General features: G+C 39.5%; 1 protein-coding gene across 1 annotated transcript in view; it reads right to left on the reverse strand.

Annotated features, from left to right (window-relative positions):
• The window catches only part of TRPV3 (transient receptor potential cation channel subfamily V member 3), a 216,199-nt gene extending 204,881 nt beyond the window's left edge, over positions 1-11,318 (reverse strand). The window contains exon 1 of the mRNA XM_082247973.1: positions 11,204-11,318. Coding sequence (XP_082104099.1) covers positions 11,204-11,241 — 38 coding nt within the window. The 5' untranslated portion in view covers positions 11,242-11,318. The remainder of the gene's footprint in view (positions 1-11,203) is intronic.
• Positions 11,319-20,914: the final 9,596 nt, after the last annotated feature.

A 20,914-nucleotide genomic window follows, 5' to 3' on the forward strand; every position in this document is an offset into this window, starting at 1 on the left:
AAGAACTGGCATGTTTGACAGAGTGATGACATGTTTAAACAGTTTTAACTGAATGACAATATAAGATTAAAAGCACAACTATGGATAGGATTGTAAAAAGTTATGTATGAGAGAAAAAGATACAGAGATAATGATTTCTGTTATTGTAAGAGGTGTGCGGCTTGTGGTAATAGCAAGTAATGTTGGCCATACCCTATACGAAAAAACGTCTGAAATTCGGTCATTTGGACAGCTCTTTTGTTTTTCGGCCAGTTAATGGGCACGAATTGGTAATTGGTTGTGACGTTTTTGAGCCGAAAAAACAAAGGACAAGTTTGCAAATTTTCTGCCGAACGAACTATAAATGGAATGATTTGCACTAGGTATATGTGAAAAAAATGGGGAAAATAAAAACTGGTTCATTTATGTCCATTCAACGATTTATCGGCCATTACATGATGGCACGATCGTTTGCTCTTATGGCAGAGTGTTTGTTTTTCGAAAATTAGTTTGAAAGTTTTTTCGTAAAGTGTATGGCCAGCATTAGAAGGGAAGGTAATGCAGATATTTTGTGGCCTCCTTCACGTGGAGGGTGATGCTCATATAACGTGAACAGGCCTTTTTTGCAGCGTTTCAACTTCAAGGTATTGAAGCAGGCGGCCCATTGAAGTCTATTAGGGAGCAACAGCTTCATTGGCACAGCCGCTGGGCCCAATATGACAAGTGTGCAGGCTCCCCCGAATGCATACTGTTTGAGTTTGGGACCGCTCATCCACAACCGCACCCGCAGAGCTGTCACAATTAAGTTGACTTGAGATGCTGCAAAAAAAAAAAAATTGGTCCGTTCATGCTATCCGGACATCATCGCTTATGTTAACAAGGCTTTACAGTGTATTTGGAGAACAAAAGGTTGAACTGGATGGACTATTGTCTTTATCCAACCTCAACTATTATGTAACTATGTAAAAGGAATACTACATGTGTGGACTCTGGAGCATATTAGGAATATAAGAAGAAGGACTAAAAGGCTATAGTGTGATAGCACAATTTGCAAATTAACATGCCTGCAATCCAGCATATTAACACTTTATGGGCATTGAACAGATATGGTTAGAATGGGCAGTGCCGGGACAAGGTGATCTAGATCCCAGGGTGGACATGCCAAACTGTGCCCCCCACCCCAAGACCCCAAGATGTATGAGCATTATGTGTCAGCACACTGAGCACTAACCTGCATGCTTAACCCTAAGCATAAATCCCCCCTCCTCCCAGTGCTGAAATCCCCCATCTCATCAGTAAAAACCTTCCCCCCATCCCCCAAATCCCCAAGCTCAAATGACCCCCCCCCCCCCATTAAAAAAAATTGCCCCTCCTAGTACAAATGCTCTACGTCTAAAATTTCCCCTCTTAGTACACATCTTCTCCCCCACTTCAAATGCCCACCTCCCAGCACAAATTCCTCCCAAATCCCCCCTTCTAGCACAAATCTTCCTTCCCCCATCCCCCCTCCCAACACAAATCCTTCTAAATCACCACTCTTAGCACTCTCTTCCCCCCACAAAAAAAGTCCCCTTCTAGAACAATACTTACCCCCTATCGCCCCCCAAATTCCTCCTTCCAACACGAATCCTCCCCCTGCAATCTCCTTGTAGTGCCCAATACATGAAACCACATATATGTGTATGCATATTTATTAAATTATTTTTTATAGCTAAATACATGCTTCTTGGAACTGTTACCAGACCTGTAACTCCAAAGTTCTATGTGGATTTGGATCACTGAGTGAGACAGAAGAATTGGACAGACAAGTGGCAATGACAGTATTCATCTCTAGCAGGGTCACTGATAGGGGGGAACCACCAGCCCTCTGGGGAGGGGCCTGCCAGGTAGTCTGTACGGGGCCCCGCGATTTCTAACAGCAGCCCCTGATCTCTAGTGATACTACGGCTCTCAATCCAGTACTAAACAACTTAAAGTATAAAGACATATTTGAAAATAGAGGAGCATTTTACATTTGAATTAGTCTTACTCATAGTGTGACAATCAGATTCAAGAGTGACAGAATGACAATAAGGACGAAAACAATGACACACAAAACTTGTTTTGGATACCAAAATACGTGATTAAAGCGTTCCATTCATGAAAACCAGCTGTTATTGTATTTTGTACAAATACATATTTACGTCAGGTTATTGTTATTTAGTGATATACAGTAGCAAACAGTGTTGCAGTGGAAGTCATTACCTGCCACCCCTGATTTTATATATAAGCTTTGCTCACTCATAAGACTTGCCAATTACGTACAGAAAAGCTATAAATACAGCAAAAATAAAGTATACAGTATACAGTGCACCACTTTTCCTCTGAATTGCTTGATTGCAGCACTTTCTCCAACAGTTCGTCATATCTAAAATTAAACTAATATATCTTACAGCGCTCATCCAAAAACATTACAGTCACAAATACAAAGTCTTGTTCAGTTTCAATATGCTTGTCAATCCCAATCGCAAGAACAGATCTAAGGGTTTAGGGTAAATAGAATGTTCACTTTGCAAAGGCATGCACACATTGAAGGGAATTTTTCATTAGCTTAGTAAATGTGGTGAAAATTCTCTTTCCAAAGCACACCCAGTGTAAGTGCAAGGAGAGTAAAGAAAAAACAGTATTTCGTTTGTACACGATTGGATGATGGAAGTCAGCAGAGCTTCATCACAATCACAAAGATCTGGGGAAAATTCCCTTGCAAGTGGAAATTTCCTTGCAAAGGTTACAATCTATTTGTCTTTGGTAAATCAATCCTATAATGTAATGCCGTTTCTTATTTCACCTTTTCAATCCACTATATCCAGCATCTCCAAGGGTACATCAGAACTTTTACTATGGTCTTATTTCATGTGCTGTATCATCTGTCCACAAGCCCAACACTATTACTAGAACTCCTTCTCCTCCCAATGTCCCATCTCTGTGTCTCCTTCTTAAAAGAGTTAACTCTTCTCAAAAAAGTAAATGCTGAAGTCCATACATAATCCACAGAGTTTATTTTTTAGAAATCTAGGGAGTCAGTATACAACACAAACCGACAGGTTTTGGCTTACAAGCCTTACTCATAACTATGAACTAAGGCTTTGAAAGCCGAAACATGTTAGATATCTGCTGTATGCAAGGCCACCTAATTTTTAATAAATAAACTCTGTGGATTATATATAGACCCCAGTGTGACTTTTTTGAGTATCAAGTGGATGGAGCTGACAGGAGCCCTTCTGGGAAAGCAACAACTGCTGTATGATGACAACACCCAGGAGGTTGCGTGCAGCACATTTGTTTGATGAGACTCTGTAGGGTTGATTTAATAAAACTGGAGACTGCAAAATCTGGTGCAGCTGTGCATGGTAACCATTCAGCTTCCAGGTTTTTTTGTCAAAACTTAATTGAAGAAGCTAATTGGCTGCAATGAACAGCTGCTCCAGAATTTGCACTTTCCAGTTTTAGTCAATAAACCCCTGTATCTCCTTCTACTTTCTCACACAGCTCCAATGGAATGTCACTAACAAAATACATTATGGACAGGAGTGAAAAGATGGTCTCTAAATGCAAACTAAGATGGTTAATGAGGGGGAGATCCATAAGTACTATGCAATTGTGTAAGGCTGCATTCACACTTGAGCGTAGCGTTTTCGTGCGTTTTTACCGCAAATTTACTGCGATTTTCAGGCGTTTTTGGAGGCAGGCATTGACATCTATCAAAAACGCTGGTAATCAGCCCAAATAGAAGCTCATGTACTTTTTTCAGCTACAGGCGTTTTGCTTCAGGCGTTAAAACGCTCAGATGTGAACAGGGGCCATTTAAATGAATGGGGTTTTACTTGTTGGGCGTTTTGGAACATTTTTTTTAGCGTTTTTGGAGCTGAAAAACGCTCAAAAAAACGCCCCGGTGTGAATGGGGGCACAGACAGCAATCCATTATTACTCTATGCAAAATGAAAGAAAAGTATTGCCTGCCTATAGCTATACTTTTATCTTTAGTCCTAAAAATAAATTAAAATAGCCTGCAAAACATTATGGATTCCTTTTAAAATATATTTATGATTACTAAAATTAAAGGAAGTTTTCAGTTCAACCTTTAAGCAAGAATCTATTAGCAATGTAGCTTTCAAGTTATTTTTAGATTATGTTATCTCTGTTATGCAATATGAAATCTTTAACCTGTTGACACATATTTTGCTATATGAATTATGAATTATGTCATCTGCAAACCACTGCAAGGAGAAAGGACAATGCTTTAGACCCTCTAAAAATGTAATAAGGGATGAAAAGGCCTCCTGCTACCTAATCAATACCTGAAAGACACCAAAGAGATGTCCAGCATCCAACTCAATGTACAGTATGATTGTATGATATAACCACATTTTAGTATACATGGCCATCATATCACTGCTGCTTTTGCACCCAGTACAGATGCGTAGCTTCAGAAGCCCGTGGTCAGTGCCGTATTTTGGCCTAGGCAAACAAGGCCCAGGCCTAGGGCGGCACTTTGCAGGGGGGCAGCAAAAAAGCTGCCCCCTCCTCTGCCTGAGACTATATTGGCCACTGGTTGCTAGAGCCACCTCTTCACCCCCCTCTTACTCACCCCCTCTCTCTCTCTCACCCCTCCTCTATCTCTTCCACCCCCTCTCTCTCACCCTCTCTCTCTTTCTCTCTCACCCCCTCTCTCTATCATCTCCCCTCTCTCTCTCACTCTTTGGTCCCCCTCTCTCACCCCCCTCCTCTCATCCCCCTCTCGTGAGATCTCAGGGGTTCATGCTGGGACTTGTAGTCCTTCAATTTTGGAGGGAGTCACATCCATTAAAAAGGGAGTGGGGCAAATTTACATAGGGGGGGGGGCGCCCAATTTTAGTCTTGCCTAGGGCAGCACAAAACCAAAATACACCACTGCCCGTGGTCACATATTACATATTACATACTGTACAGTAGATTTCAGGTTTTGTCCACAGGTGCTTATGGCTGCACGTTCTTAATATCTGACTGCCTTGGGGGGTGACAATTCATTTGGGGGTGACAATCACTCAGAGCATATAGATGGATCTTCTAAGCCACTTATTCCCTTTTTTTTTACCACCCTACATTATTGAATGGAAAAGTGGTAGATGTTTTGGATGTTTTATGCTAACAACACTCAAACAGCCAGTGCGCCCATTAATTGCTGTGATCCTAGCCGTCATCACATGTCTCACATTACAGGCACAGCATACAGAGCCGATCTGAGTGGCTCTGTACCGTGCCATCATCGTGATGACCAATCACTGCAATCGCAAATGTAACAACTACTTAAATGTAAACTACTGTTTACCTTTAAGAGCCTCCCCCTTCCCCTTACAGCGGAGGAAGGCAGAACGAATGAATGGATGAATATTCATGAGCTCCTAATCACAGGCAACAACAAATTCAAAGTAGGGGGGGCTGTAATTGCGAGATCGTTTTGTTACCTATTCATCTCCCCCTTCTCTCCTCTACATCTGATCTCCATTCTGTCTCAATGGGACCTGTATATTAACCTTTCATCTCCCTTATCCAATATATCTGCAAATTAATCCTCTTATCTCCATTCTCCCACTGTATGTGACCTGTACAATAACTTCTTCACTTCCTCCTACCTCTGTGAATGACCTGTATAATAATGCATTTAGTGCACCATAACTAAACTTCATGTTTTTACCAACTCAATGTTTCCTAATTTCCAAAGCAGCGTGGCAAAAACTTTGGGGTGATGGTTTACAAAAAGTGGTAATTTTGGGGATGTTTTTACTAGCCTGGCCTTTTTATTTTAACCACTTGCCGACTGCGCAAAGTATATTTACTGCGGCAGTCAGCCCCGGCCAGGCAGAGTGACGTAGATCTACGTCGCTAGCCTGTGACCGGCTTTTGAGCCAATAGCGGGCGAGCGCGCGCCCGCCCCGGCTCGTTCACGGAGGAGTCCGCGCGTTTGACCGTCGGTAGAGCGGGAGAAAGGCGGGCGGCTTATGTAAACAAGCCGCCTGTCATTCTCCCCTGTGTAAAAATGGAGATCAGACGGTTCTACTATGTAGAACCATTGATCTCTGTTTTAAGGAGACATGTCCCATCACAGTTAGAAACACGCCCCTAGGACACACTTAACCCCTCCCTCTCCAATACAGTTAACCCCTTCACTGCCAGTGTCATTTTTACAGTAACAGTGCATATGTATAGCACTGATTACAGCAGTAATGTCACTGGTAACCCCAAAAGTGTCAAAAATGTCAGTCAAGGGTCCGATCTGTCCGCCGCAATGTCGCAGTCCTGCAAAAAAATCGCAGATCGTCGCCATTACTCGTTAAAAAAAAAACACCAAAAATGACAAAAATCTTTCCCTTTGTTAGTAAACGCGATAACTTTTGCGCAAACCAATCAAAATACGCTTTTTGCAATTTTTTTACCAAACATATGTAGCGTAAAACAATTTGGCCGAGAATGTTAAAAAATTTAGATTTTTACATTTTTTTGGGGGAATTTCTTATAAAAAAAAAAGTGAAAAATATTGTTATTTTTGCAAAATTTACGCTCTTTTTTTGTTTATAGCGCATGATCAAAAAATCGCACAGGTGATCAAATACCACCAAAAGAAAGCTCTGTTTGTGGGAAAAAAAGGACGTGAAATTCGTTTAGGTACAGCGTCGCACGACCGCGCTATTGTCCGTTAAAGTCACGCAGTAAAAAATCGCAAAAAAAACGCCTGGTCAGGAAGGGGGTAAAATCTTCAGGGGCTTAAGTGGTTAACAGAAAGTAAGGGAAACTATTTTTTTTTTTCAAAAAGGTAATTTTTCCTTTATATAGTATAAAATAAAACTCCCAGTGTTATTAAATACCACCAAAAGGAAGTTCTATGTGTGTAAAAATATGTTTATATACAATTCACTTGGGTACAGTGTTGCATGACTGAGTAATTGTCAGTCATACTTCACATCACTGAAAACTGAAAAATGGCCTGGTAATAAAGGGGTATAACAAGATGACACTCAAGTGGTAAAATGATTTGCTTTGAAAATGAACAGTTCAGGAACCTATTGACAGTATCAGTCCAACGGCACATACTTTTGTTTGCATTTTATATAGGGAAAAGGGATTTTTTAGGCTTCTTCACATGTGAGATTTGTGTAATGACGTTTACAAAAAATTCAGTTCTTCACTAGGTACCAAAAGTTAAATATCAGTTGTGGATGGACTGTGTGTTTACCCAACACATGAATGCACGTTCATACTACATACTACCTAGTTCACAATAAAAAACCTATTTAGTGTATATTTAACATAACAGAATGACATGAAAATCGCAAATTGCTCCAATATTACACAGCAGAATTGCAATGCTATAAAAACACATAGGGGTGTATTTACAAAAGGATTGTGCACTTTGCAAGCACAGTTGCACTAATTTTCCCCAGAGTTTAGCAAATGCAGTAAAGCTCTGATGATTTCCATCATCAAATCATGTGCAAGCAAATAAGTTTTTTCTTAATTTTCCTTGCACCTGATTGGCTATACTTTACAATGTGAAGATTTACCACATTACATTTACTATGGAAATATAGTTCAACAGCACATGCAAAGTGCACAATCTATTTGCCTTTAGTAAATCACTCCCTGTGTGTCCTGCCTGCTGAGACCTCAGAAATATACTTATTGACTTTCGGTGCCCCCCACTTACTCTGCTGCGGATGTCTGTGTCCTAACCTTACCTTACCTGCAGTGTATATTAGTAAGACTGTACGTTATAAATGTATGCATTACAGTGTAATTCCTACGTATGCTTGAAACCTGTAATTAGAAGGCAGCACTTGCAGGATTAATTTTACAAGTGTGACAATGAACTGCACTCGTGATCTTGTTATTAGCTGCTTAAAGTCATTCAGTCACATGTGTCCACACATGAACCACCATGATTAAAGTATTTCACATGTGCTGATGAATTTTTCTGTGCCTTCAATAAACTTTGGTTCAGTGAGATAAAGGCCCAGTTAGGGGCTGAAGCAATTTTACCAAGTTTGTTTTAATTATTCACATGTTTTATGACTGTATCCAATCACTGGACATAGTGAATGTTTAGTACAAGCCACAAAAACAGCAGCGATCACCCAACTAATATGACTGGGTAATAAAAATAAGATAACTAAAATGTGTTTTTCTATTAGCATTGCAACCATCAAAGAGTTTCTTATGTAGAGGGCCATTTAATTAACCACTTGTGTCCTCCGAAATATTCGAAAATAGGGAAGGGATGGAGGCTATTTGTCCCAATACCCTTTTAAATTGGTGCCCAGTCTCAGTGGTATCAGTTGGGAATATTAGCACTGGAACCACTTGCTGTCAGTGATAGCTGAAGTGATAGCAGTGCTAGGCCAAGAGCTGCAATGCTCAGCTCCTGGTATTCCGATCGTGCTAAACATTGGTCCATAGGAGTGCCTGTAGCTAATCCCTGTTAACACAATGATTCTGCATTGTAACAAGTGATGTCACATCACTTCCTCTGATTACAATGGTCTTAAAAGATCTGCTTCAGCTCTGTCCAGCATTTCCCTGAAGAAATAGATCCCAGCTATGGATGCAGATAGCAGAAGAATACTATTAGAAGTGATCTGTTGCTACACAGCTGCATGAGAATGCGGTAAGGGCTGGATCTGGTCTCTACTGACCAGATCGAGCCCACCAATTTCTAAAAAAAGGGCTTTTTTTTTAGTTGGACTGGAGTTCCGGCACCTCCAGCACTAATTTTATGTAATAGCAAGGGGTGGTGGGGTGTGCTGGAAGGTCTATGGCTGCTGGCTGCTGGGGGATCTATTGTTGCTGGTGGAGGATATATTATTATCTTATATTGCTGGGGGTCTTATGTTGTTGGGAGGGATCTACTGTTGAAGGAGGGGTCTATTGCTGCTTGGAGGGGGGTCTATTGTTGCTGTATATTTTACTGCTTGTTATCCTTACCATATTCTATACAAATTACCTAGCACCACAAAATGATACTTGTTTTTCTGTATTTTCTAAAAGGGGCAGTACTGGGAGGTAAGTAGAGGGTAGAGACAAGGTAGTGCCTCGGAAAGGGGTAGTACCTGCGTCTACTCTCTGAGAAAAAAAAAAACAACAACAACATCGATCTATCTATCTATCTATCTATCTATCTATCTATCTATCTATCTATCTAATCTATCTATCTAATCTATCTATCTAATCTATCTATCTAATCTATCTAATCTATCTATCTATCTATCTATCTATCTATCTATCTATCTATCTATCTATCTATCTATCTATCTATCTATCTATCTATCTATCTATCTATCTATCTATCTATCTATCTATCTATCTATCTATCTATCTATCTATCTATCTATCTATCTATCTATCTATCCCTCAGGTTCCAGCAATGATGTTTGATGATCAGGATAACATTTGCATTTACTGGACAAGCATCACATGATCACATAAGTGAATACAATGCTGTTCGAATTGTTAGCAGTCTCAGACCTATGGAAAAAATCACGAATTGCCCTCGTCAATCTGACTTAATCTTATCTGAATGTTACTCTAACAATTTACGCAAACTGTTTTTTTTGTACTGCGTGCATCTCAATGTAGAGTTGAGCCAAAAGGGGACTAAAGAACTTTCCCATTGTGATATGTTACATAATAGTTGCAGTAACGAGATATCATTTTGATCAGCAGACTTTATATTTTCCAGTAAATGTATGGGGGGGTGCATAGAGTATTATGTAAACCTTGCATTAGGAAAAATAACAGGAAAATGCAACATTTTCTATTTTTTTTTTCTATATACTTCTAATAAAAGCCAAAAAAAATAAAAAATGTATGTATCAAATCTGCTATGAAACAAAAGCTCATCGAAAAAAATGATGTATAATACAAAGAGTAGACTACAAACACTAAATGTTATAATGTGTAAAACCAAAAGGGGAAGAAAAAAAGACACAAAAGGGAATCAGCGTCCATGAGATAGGTAAGGGTGAAAGTGGAAAGATACCCCAAACCCTGGCATTATCCCAATTAAAACAATTGCAGTGGGCCAAACATTCTACCTGAATGATTGCTAATTGCCCTGAAAATGATTGGTTAGAGAGTTCTGCTGCTACCCAATCATGACTAGGGCCACCAGAGGTCCCAACCTTTATTTAGATGGTAAACCTTATCATATATACTAAGTAGTGGTGAGCAAAGCTAAGTACAAACAATAGTAGACATTTATTTTCTAATTTTGATGGTGAATACGTACAGCCATTGTTTTTAATTTAATTTTTTTCTGGATAGAGTGTGAAGGGGTTGTAACCTCTCTCTGGGTTTATTTTTTTTCCCTGTTTGTGTCCCATAGTAGAGCTTTCCTTTACTTCTGTCCCTAGACCACAACAGGAAATAGGGGAAATCTGAACAAATTTAAGGGAGTTCCATTATTAGATAGCTGCCATTGGAAAATAGGCTCCCATTGGAAGATTTTGTTGGATTTCCTATTGTTTTCTGTCCCAGGGACCTTTGCCCAAGTGGGGACGCAAACAACAGTAAAAACCTTCCCTATTCCATCCAAAACTAAAAAATGACTATACATACACTTCAAGTAACATTAGATATTATAACTTCTATGTTTTCCTGTTATGTTAACAGGGACATGGTAATGAGCAATTGTAATCTATATAGTATACTTTTTTATATATCATTTATCTAGAGTAGTGGGATTCTTTATATGTTGGGGCCAAAGTGATAGGCCACTACTAGTTTTATACCATAGAGGAATTGTGGTTTTTCAATAGTACCTACTAAATTTTATGTGGGATCTATTCATTTTTAGGCCCAAAATCTGGTAAAGCAAATCAATTGAGATCTCAGCCTAAAGCTAATTTAATCCATGGAGTTCCTACCAACACGGACAAGCCATAAGCACCAGTAGCTGACAGGGAATGCAGAGCCATCAATAGCTGAAAAGCCATCACTTTATCCATAACCTTTATAAATGATTTATGGCATAACTAAACAGAATCTTCAAATAGCTCCACAAATATAGCAAGCCACCAATCAAACCTAAACATTCACAGTGAATGGAGCTTCAGTCAGTAACCAATACTGCTACAAACAAAATTCTGTAAGTACCACAAGATCCTAATTCAGAAAGCAGCCACACAACCACAGCAAAAGAAAATTTTAATCTTACCCTGGATGACCGTAATTCCATGCAGGTAGAATGCTCATCGGTAGTATTCCAGTAATGTAATTGTGTTTAGTCCCAAAGAGTCAGCAGTGAATATTCCTTTACATTGAAGACAAATGACTGAGAGGCTGGCTTAAATAAGATATCATTAATTACATAGTTGGTGTAATAAACACAGATGAAGCACCGCCTCTTTCTGTTTCTAGTACGGCAGGTTAAGCATTTAGACAACATAATTCCAGAATTATGTGTCACCCAGGACAGTTTTCACTAATAAATTTGGAGAGTAAAAAAGTATACTGCCATAGAGGAGGGGGGAATATCTTAAAACGTTGCTTTTCTTAATATTCTGTATAGCAGTATCTCATGTAATCAGTGTGAGTTGGTATGTCCTATGGGGTCAAACAAACCATTACTATTTGGCAATAAATATACTATATTAGGTATGTGTTTATACTTTACTTTTTTTTTTTTTTTAATATAACCATAGCCCTAACAAACCCATTCAGCAGGAAGTATATACCAATGGGGTAGTGACAATAAGCAGTAACTTGGACCACAGGTCAGGTAAAGGCCAGTGACCTTATCATTTAGCTCTTCAGTACATATATGATGAAGAAATAGGAAGATAGCCACTAGAGCAATGGCATATAGGTTGTTTTGATGCCAACACTTTTGCTGCCCAGAATGATTTATTAGCTTAAGTTAGAGCGCATTTCAATTCAAAAAGCAATTTTTGCCCATATAATTGTCTTAGTACTATCGTTATTTCCTAATATGTCAAATCTCTCTAACAGTAAAAATAAAAATGCCAGGGGCTCTAACCCTTTTGTTACTTTATCCAAATTTAAGAAAATAAAATGGCTGGATATACACTTTAAACTGCTGATAGCCTTTAACCTCCCTGGCGGTATGATTGTTTCCGATTTTAGGTGCTGAAAGCGGTACCATTATTTTGCATGTAATTCTTAAGAATGAGCAGCCCAAACCAACTATTTACATATGATTTTTTTTTTTTTTACTGTGCGTTCTTCTTTATAACATCTCAGGTATGATAAAGTTTGAAACAAAAAATCATAAATTATAATATAATAAATAGCTATAAATACGTTTTAAAGTATGTATGTATGTATGTATATATATATATATATATATATGTGTGTGTGTGTGTATACATATATATATATATACATATATATATATATATATATAAAAAGTACAGTAAAACTCCAGGAAAGGGCACGGGGGGGGCAAACTAATGTGAATTTATTGTATTTCATAATGTATCAGTGTGTTTTACAATTTGAATTTGCCGACGGTTCTACCACCCTGCGAGCGTTACGTCGCAGGAGACAGAAGCCGGGGCTCACAGTATCGGGCAGAAGATCCGGCCGCCGTACACTCCCGGGATACATCGCTGGATCCCGGGGACAAGGTGAGTACCCTCTCTTACAGGATCCAGCGATCTTCCTAGCGGTACCCCAAGTGTGGCTCTGGGTTACTGCTAATGGCTCTGAAATTTCACCCCAAGCCACACTCGGGAATACCGCTAAGGAGGTTAATCATATTAAAGGTGGTGCAGGGGTGTCCAACATGAGGCCCAAGACGACTATGAATGCGGTCCAACAAAAATACAAATACACTTAGCAAATACATACGGCCGAAGAACAATTTGACAGCGTCACTTTACTGGATTTTTTTAAGTTCTATCTTTCCAAAGAAAAATATCTCTTTCTTTACAATCATGCCTTATTCTTGTCATCAGTTTTCGGTAGCACCTACAGTATATTTGTGAGCAACTATTTTTAAGGCTGAAGCACATGAAGGGGAAAATTAGAACCAAAATATGTGATGAGCACCCTGAGAATTCATTAAGAATTGCTTCTACGGCCAGATATTGATGAGTTAGTTTATAAAAAAGAGTGCCAAATATCACACTAGTTTTATGTTGCCCTTTTTTACTTTTATTATAAAAAATATCACAAAAAAATTAAGTTTTATTACACAGAGAGGTACATTATCTATATTATTGATCGTTATCTTTCGATTTGCCTGACTTTTTCTGCTCTTTAGCTTTTCCTATTGTTAGTATATTTTATGTGTCTAAAGACTATTCCTCTTCTTCCAATGTGGCCCAGGAAAGTAAAAAGGTTGAATACTCCTGGTGTAGTTTCTGGTTGGCCATTCTCAGCAGCTGATTTTCCTCCAGGGAAGTTTGCTGTTGAGAAAGGTTTATCAACTACCGAAACTGTTTTATATCTTGTATGTCCTCCTTTGCTGAATATTCACTAAAGAAATGTGTTTGTTTTCTCAGAAGGAATTGTAAGGAAACTCCAACTTATTCAGAAAAAATCCCCCCCCCCCAAAAATAATGTAATTCCAAGTATTTTATAGAGGCTGCTAAAGCGAACTTCTAGTTCTACAAATTCTACTTCCCTGGCATTCAGCAATGGCAGCCTCCATATTATGTCCAATATCAAGTTTAATTGAATTGTCCAATCTTGCCTTTGGCTGGCTTAATATTTATAAGTTCCAATAACACATGGCACGGCCCTGTTAGTTTATTGGAGCCCCAACATACATCCACAGTTGCTGTATGTATCTATCACTGCAGTGCACTGCTTTGTTGAAAATGTTGTAGGTATGGGTTTTGTGCATTTAGTTTCACTTCTAGCCCATTCAAAACAATATAAACACATGGGTGAAAGGACTCTTTATTCTTTAGAAAAAAAAATGATGCTTGGCTGTCTATATCTTTTTTTAGACTGATGGAGAAATGTGAGGATCCACTTACATTATTATTAGATTAGAACCTTAACATTGTATTAAGAAAGGAGCATTATCTTCATTCATATAGCCATATTAAATATTTTGGCAAAAAAATAAAGATCCTAGTGCAGGGGATGCCTAACATTTGACTTATATCCAGAAAAAGCTGGAGAAGCTTCCCCTGTTTTCCATATTGCAAGAAAGCAATATTTTAACTGTTGTCACTTATAAGGCTTGTGTACACAGTCATTTTTTGCATCAGAATTGCTTCTCTGGCCTTGTAAGTTATTGGGAACGCAAAATACGCTTGAACAAGCTAATGAGCTGAGAAAGATGAACAGCTGTTGATCACATGCTCCTGTCAGTGAATTCTAAGCCCTCATGCACAAGGACATAATTAGGAATGAAATATGCCTTGCATAAAAAACGCATCGTTTTCCTGCATCTGGGGAGCCACAGCTAGCCTTAGAAGTAAATGGCTGTACTTGTACTCATGTAAGTGCCAATGCTTCTCTGCATTGGCGTTTACCCGTGCATGCTCGTACAGCGTAATATCCTGATTGCTACTCTTCTGTGTTTGGTAAAATACATTGCATGCGCGGGTAAACGCTGATGCAGAGAAGCATTAACTTTTACACAAGCACTGGGGCATACAACTATTCACTTCTATGGCTAGCTGTACGATCTCCACCTATATCTCCTCAGCCGTGGAAAACAACATGTTTTTAACAACAATGATTTTTAACATGTTTATTTTTCCTCATTTTGTCTGTGTGCATAAGGTCTAAATGATCTCAGAAGTGTCTCCGACTCATCTGAAGTGCAATTTGAACCCAACTGAAAGCAGGCTGCATTTGGCCATTGACAAGAGGGAAGACAGCGCAGCGCCTTCTAAGTGCAGCAAGACATTTATTGAAGTATGTGCAGCAGTAACACACTCACATTTTGTCGGTGAATGAGAAGCAGTTAATCATGGAATGTTGATCTTCAGGGGCATCACTGGAGCGGGTCCTGGTGGTGGAAGCAGTGGGTCCCGATGAGAGTGGCAGGGGGGTTCCTCCGTATGCAAAGGGTGGCCTCGGTGGTGTCTGCAGGCTCCCCGTCAGCTGGTGGAACGCCTGAAGAAGGAGCGCATGCTCCGATAACGCGTCGCCGTAGCGTCACCGCCAGGAGTGACGTCAGGATCCCAGGACCCATGAGTGCCAGCGTTCCACCAGCTGACGGGGAGCCCACGGACACCACCGAGGCCGCCCCTTTGCATACGGAGGAACCCCTCTGCCACTCTCTTCGGGACCCACTGCTTCCACCACCAGGACCCACTCCAGTGATGCCCCTGAAGATCAACATTCCATGATTAACTGCTTCTCATTCACCGACAAAATGTGAGTGTGTTACTGCTGCACATACTTCAATAAATGTCTTGCTGCACTTAGAAGGCGCTGCGCTGTCTTCCCTCTTGTCTCCCCCCCAGAGATCACTTCTGTCTCTTCCGCCGGCAGCTGCTACAGTGGACAGCTACCCCCTGAACTTTGGGGGCACCCCTACCCCCGGTTGTTACCTTTCCCCCTCCTCCCCCCCCCCCCCGGGTCCCCAGGACTAGCCACTACTGAGACCTCTTCTTGCGCCAATTTACCACTCAACCATTTGGCCATTGACCCAAACCCTTGGGGAATCATAGGTGGTGACAGACTGAAATATAAAAAAATATTGCTAAAGATAAATTGCAGTGATTCGTTTTTGAATCAGTTTTTTTGTTTGTTTAGGAGAAAAATCATCTTTTGACATAAACTACTAGGAGTTGTAACAACTATTGTAGACTATAAGTTGTAGCTTTCTTCCAGTCTAAATAGTCCTTGCCACGTATTATATGTAGTTGCCAACTTATTGTGCGATCAAAAAGATCAATTAAAATTAATTTCTCATTTGAAAGCATTGCATGCCTCTTCTTGTTGTATCTGTGTAGGAATAGGTGGGGGTTTCGTCCCACCACATAAATGTACAAGCCAGTGGCTTCTACAACTCTAAACACGTGTTTATCACATTACAAGTTACTTCATAAATTAACAGCACAGTTGTTGCGGTAATTATAAAAATATGTCCCTCAAGCTGCAGTTTTCATCATTGTACCAATGTGTGGATCCTGTACAGTACAGTATGTAGATAATAAACACACAACATACTGTACCGAACATCACATGGATCACCTGACACACTTCAAGCAGAGCTTGTGAAATTCCTAAACACATTTTTTAATGCTGACTTATCCATTATACCCAAGGCAGCTTATGGACGTATTAATGGATGCATAATAACCATATTCACGGAGCAGAAGTAATACCGGTTATACTGGATTTGTTACTGTTTTTAGACCGCAGATTTATTTTTAGCGCCTGTGTAACTTTTTTTACATAAGGCCCCTTTCACACATGTGGACCGTTCATTTAATCAGTTCAGTCACGTCAAAATGAAAAGAAATGTATTCACCTGCTTTTCATCCGTTTTTCATCCACTTTTCATCCATTTTTCATCCGAATTTCATCGATTTTTCATCCACTTTTCATCCACTTTTTTTATCCATTTTTATCTGTTTTTCATCCATTTTTCATCTGTTTTTCATCTGTTTTTCATCCGTTTTTCAATGCAAAAATGGATGAAAAACCAACCATTTGTCAGTTTACATCCATTTTTCATCCGATCCATTTTTTTAACGGAAGAAAAATAGAGCTTTGATCAGTTTAAAAAAACTGATGATGACGGATGCGGATGTAAACTGATGTAAATGGATGATCATCCATTTACATCCGTTTTTCCATAGAGATGTATTGATGTCCGTTTTCCATCCGTCAACGGATGGATGAAAAACTGACAAATGGACAGCATGTGTGAAAGGGGCCTTAAGCAGTAGGATTCACCCACAACGTACCCTGTAAGTCCATTGTTAAAGTGATAGGGCTAACAGAAAATATTTGGGGGAGTCAGCTCCCCAGGCTGCATATTAACTGCTTTCAATCACAAGGAGAGGATATTAAATTGTTTTTTGGGTGTATTATGGTATTTCAGCTGCCCGTCATCAATTAATCCATTTCATCCATTCAGTGCTCAAACCCGAAATCCTGGTTTGGTGGGACAAAGCCAATTACAACTTCACAGTAATATCGTTAGTATTTGTTGCATTTGATATTCAAACATTGTTGTATTTAGGCACTGCGGGTCTTTAACTGCTTTGTGCAAGTCGAAACACTTGGAATGTTGATGCAGCTTTTAGGAAGAGGAGGAGGAGGAGGCTATGTTCAAGGTATACCTGTTCTCTTTTTCAACACATGGCACAATAATAAATATGACTGCCACCGCGACGTATCGCACTGCGTTACACATGTTGCCATGCATTGTTTTAAGAAGTTTACCACAATGCACAGATGTAAATGGACTCAAACAGTTTAGGTTTAGGGACCACACTTTGCAACAAAAACGAATGCATTTAATGTAGATGCTGGAAACTGTTCATATTTTATTTTTGTGCATGACAGAGTGTCTAGCAATGTCTAGTGAAGTGTTCCCCATGTGAAATTTTCCTTTGCTGCGGATAAACTGGTTGGAGTTCTCAGGCTGGAAAAAAAACCCCAGAACCACTGCGTTGAAAGAGAAGTTTTTCAGCTGTAAAAAATTCTCCAACGCTGAGGAACGCTTAAAAACATGGCAAAACATGGCTATCCGGCGTTTATGAGCAATTTTAAGCATCAAGCTTTTCTGAGAGTATAGTTTTACTAAAAAACGCTAATGCAAAAATGCTGCAAAATGCAACGTTTTTAGCGCATCATTCTACAGCTGATGCTACTGGCGTTTTTATAACGTCCAGTATGCATGAGGCCTTAGAAACTGTCATAAGCTCTGATTTTGCACATAAAAAGTACATTTTGCTGATTTGTGTGCATCAATACATTTCAATGCTGATATAACATACGAAATGGGGTATCAGGTTTCTTGATAGACTGGCTATTACTATTCTTTATAAACAAGCAAAAAATTGGGGGAGCAAACCCTGAACATGTATATCTAAAGCCGGTGCAGCTATGAACCAAGCGACATGTATATTAAAAAAGATTAGCGCACACATGCAAAAGAAATGACTATCAAATATGGAGACAATCCATAAATAAAAATGAGGATTTGGTCCCACCATATGGCCATATCGTGCTCAAGCCCACCACTACGTCAAAGTACCCCATTATCAGTGGGTCCTACACTATCCATAAAAAAGGGGTGAATCCAGCCTCTCTAACCCTTGGAGACAACACTCCTTGCTGGGAGAGATGTGCTAATGCACTACAAGGGACTCCTCCTATATCTACTTGATAGTGGACACTGATAGAATACAGGTGTGTGTGGGGGGTGGGGTGCTCAACCTCGGAAGTCTGGTCAGACCGAATACATAATAAACAAGCAAAAAATTGGGGGAGCAAACACTGAACATGTATATCTAAAGCCAGTGCAGCTATGAACCAAGCGACATGTATGTTAAAAAAGATTAGCGCACACATGCAAAAGAAATGACTATCAAATATGGAGACAATCCATAAATAAAAATGGGGATTTGGTCCCACCATATGGCCATATCGTGCTCAAGCCCACCACTACGTCAAAGTACCCCTTTATCAGTGGGTCCTACACTATCCATAAAAAAGGGGTGAATCCAGCCTCTCTAACCCTTGGAGACAACACTCCTTGCTGGGAGAGATGTGCTAATGCACTACAAGGGACTCCTCCTATATCTACTTGATAGTGGACACTGATAGAATACAGGTGTGTGTGGGGGGTGGGGTGCTCAACCTCAGAAGTCTGGTCAGACCGAATACATAATAAACAAGCAAAAAATTGGGGGAGCAAACCCTGAACATGTATATCTAAAGCCGGTGCAGCTATGAACCAAGCAACATGTATATTAAAAAAAGATGACGTAGTGGTGGGCTTGAGCACGATATGGCCATATGGTGGAACTAAATCCCCATTTTTATTTATGGATTGTCTCCATATTTGATAGTCATTTCTTTTGCATGTGTGCGCTATTCTTTTTTAATATACATGTAGCTTGGTTCATAGCTGCACCGGCTTTAGATATACTGTACATGTTCAGGGTTTGCTCCCCCAATTTTTTGCTTGTTTATTACTATTCTTTATAAGTCTTTCTACCACCGACCCCCAGTGTTTCTTGTGTTAACACTGCAGCAGTAGAGGAATTTATGATTGCCATAGGATAATTCACTTTGCATGCTGCTCCTTCTTTATTGCTCAAGCCGGCTTTTCAATATAGATCAAGTTTGACACATTTCACCTTTTGCAAAAAAAAAAGACTTGCAAAACTTGAAAGGTTGGTTTGGTTTCTGGAAGTACAGTGTAAAGTAATTATCCTGCTTAATAAAATTAATATAATTACACTTTTAAATAGGGTCCTTGCACAAGAAGGAAATATGCAACAGTATCCTTTCCAAATTCTTTATTAATAATGTGACTACTGGGTGAAGTGGCAAATGTGTATCACTGTAATGCCATCTGCAATTTATAAGAATAGGAAGTAAACATATGCTTTAGGCTAAAAAATTTAAACATCTACCTATGAACACATAGGCATACCGCACATGACAATATTCTTGTTAGAGAGATATATCTTTTATATATATATATTCGTGTGCTAATAAGTGAAGTAAATAAAATAAAACAATTCAGTTAAATACATTTGATTAGAGGACCACTGCATCCTTCCACCTATATAGTTTTATCAGATGTGACAAAACTATAAAAACATAATAAAGTGTGCTGTCCCCTTAAGTAAGGGATAATAGACACAATCAATAAATAATCAATTCATGAAAGTATTTTTCCAATACCGTGCCTAATAAGTATAAATATGCCCCTGACCACGCTTGTTACGGAGAAGCGCGTTGGGCAGGGCATAACACTTGACGTCATTCTGCACACCGGGCCGAAGCTCAGATGGTTTGCTTGCTGTGTTACATGCCATTTGTGTCTATGCATCTTGTAAGTGCATTTTTATTATTTTAGTAGATTGGCTGCCTAAAATACTACACTGTGTTGGATTCCTTTGTATTTTCATTCCTTTCTGTGTGAGCTGATTTAGAGGCGAAGAGTTTGTAATTTCCTGGACCAGAGTTTATGTGGCTGCAGAGCAGCAAGGAGTCCTCTGATTTCTGTGTGAGATCTAATGGTCTGGTAAGGAGCTTATTAACTTATACACACACACTTTAGGGGGGAAACCTTTGGTGGAATCAAAAATGGAGAAAGATCTGGGAGTCTTGGTAGAGGATAGACTAGGTAATAGCATGCAATGTCAAGCGGCAGCTGCCAAAGCCGGCAGAATATTAGCATGCTGAGGATGTTACACAGCTCATCGAATTCATTCTTTCACACAACTACTTCACTTTCAATAACGATATCTATCTCCAGTGTATGCTATGGGAAGTAAAATGGCACCCCGGTATGCAAACTTATTTATGGCTGATCTGGAGGACAAATTCCTGAACAGCATACAACATAAGCCATACAGATATTATCGCTATATTGATGATATTTTCATCATATGGACAGAAGGTGAGGAAAATCTCAAACAATTTTTTTCATTGATCAACACCTTTCACCCATCTATCAAACTTAAAATGGATTATTATAACAGGCATGTCAACTTTCTAGACACCACAGTATACATCAGGGATGACAAGCTTCATACTTCGATATACAGGAAACCGACTGACCGATGCAGCTATCTCCACAGTTCCAGTTTTCACCCCCAACACACTAAACGGGCCATCAGATACCACCGAATCTGTTGAGACCCAGAAGACAGAGATAATAAACATCTCAGAACACTAGCAAACTCCTTCCGTAAGAAAGGTTACAAAAACGAAACCATCAACACCAGCATAAACACAGCCT

Source organism: Pelophylax lessonae (genome assembly GCF_965119305.1).
Source record: "Pelophylax lessonae genome assembly, chromosome: 2".
NCBI lineage: Eukaryota > Metazoa > Chordata > Amphibia > Anura > Ranidae > Pelophylax > Pelophylax lessonae.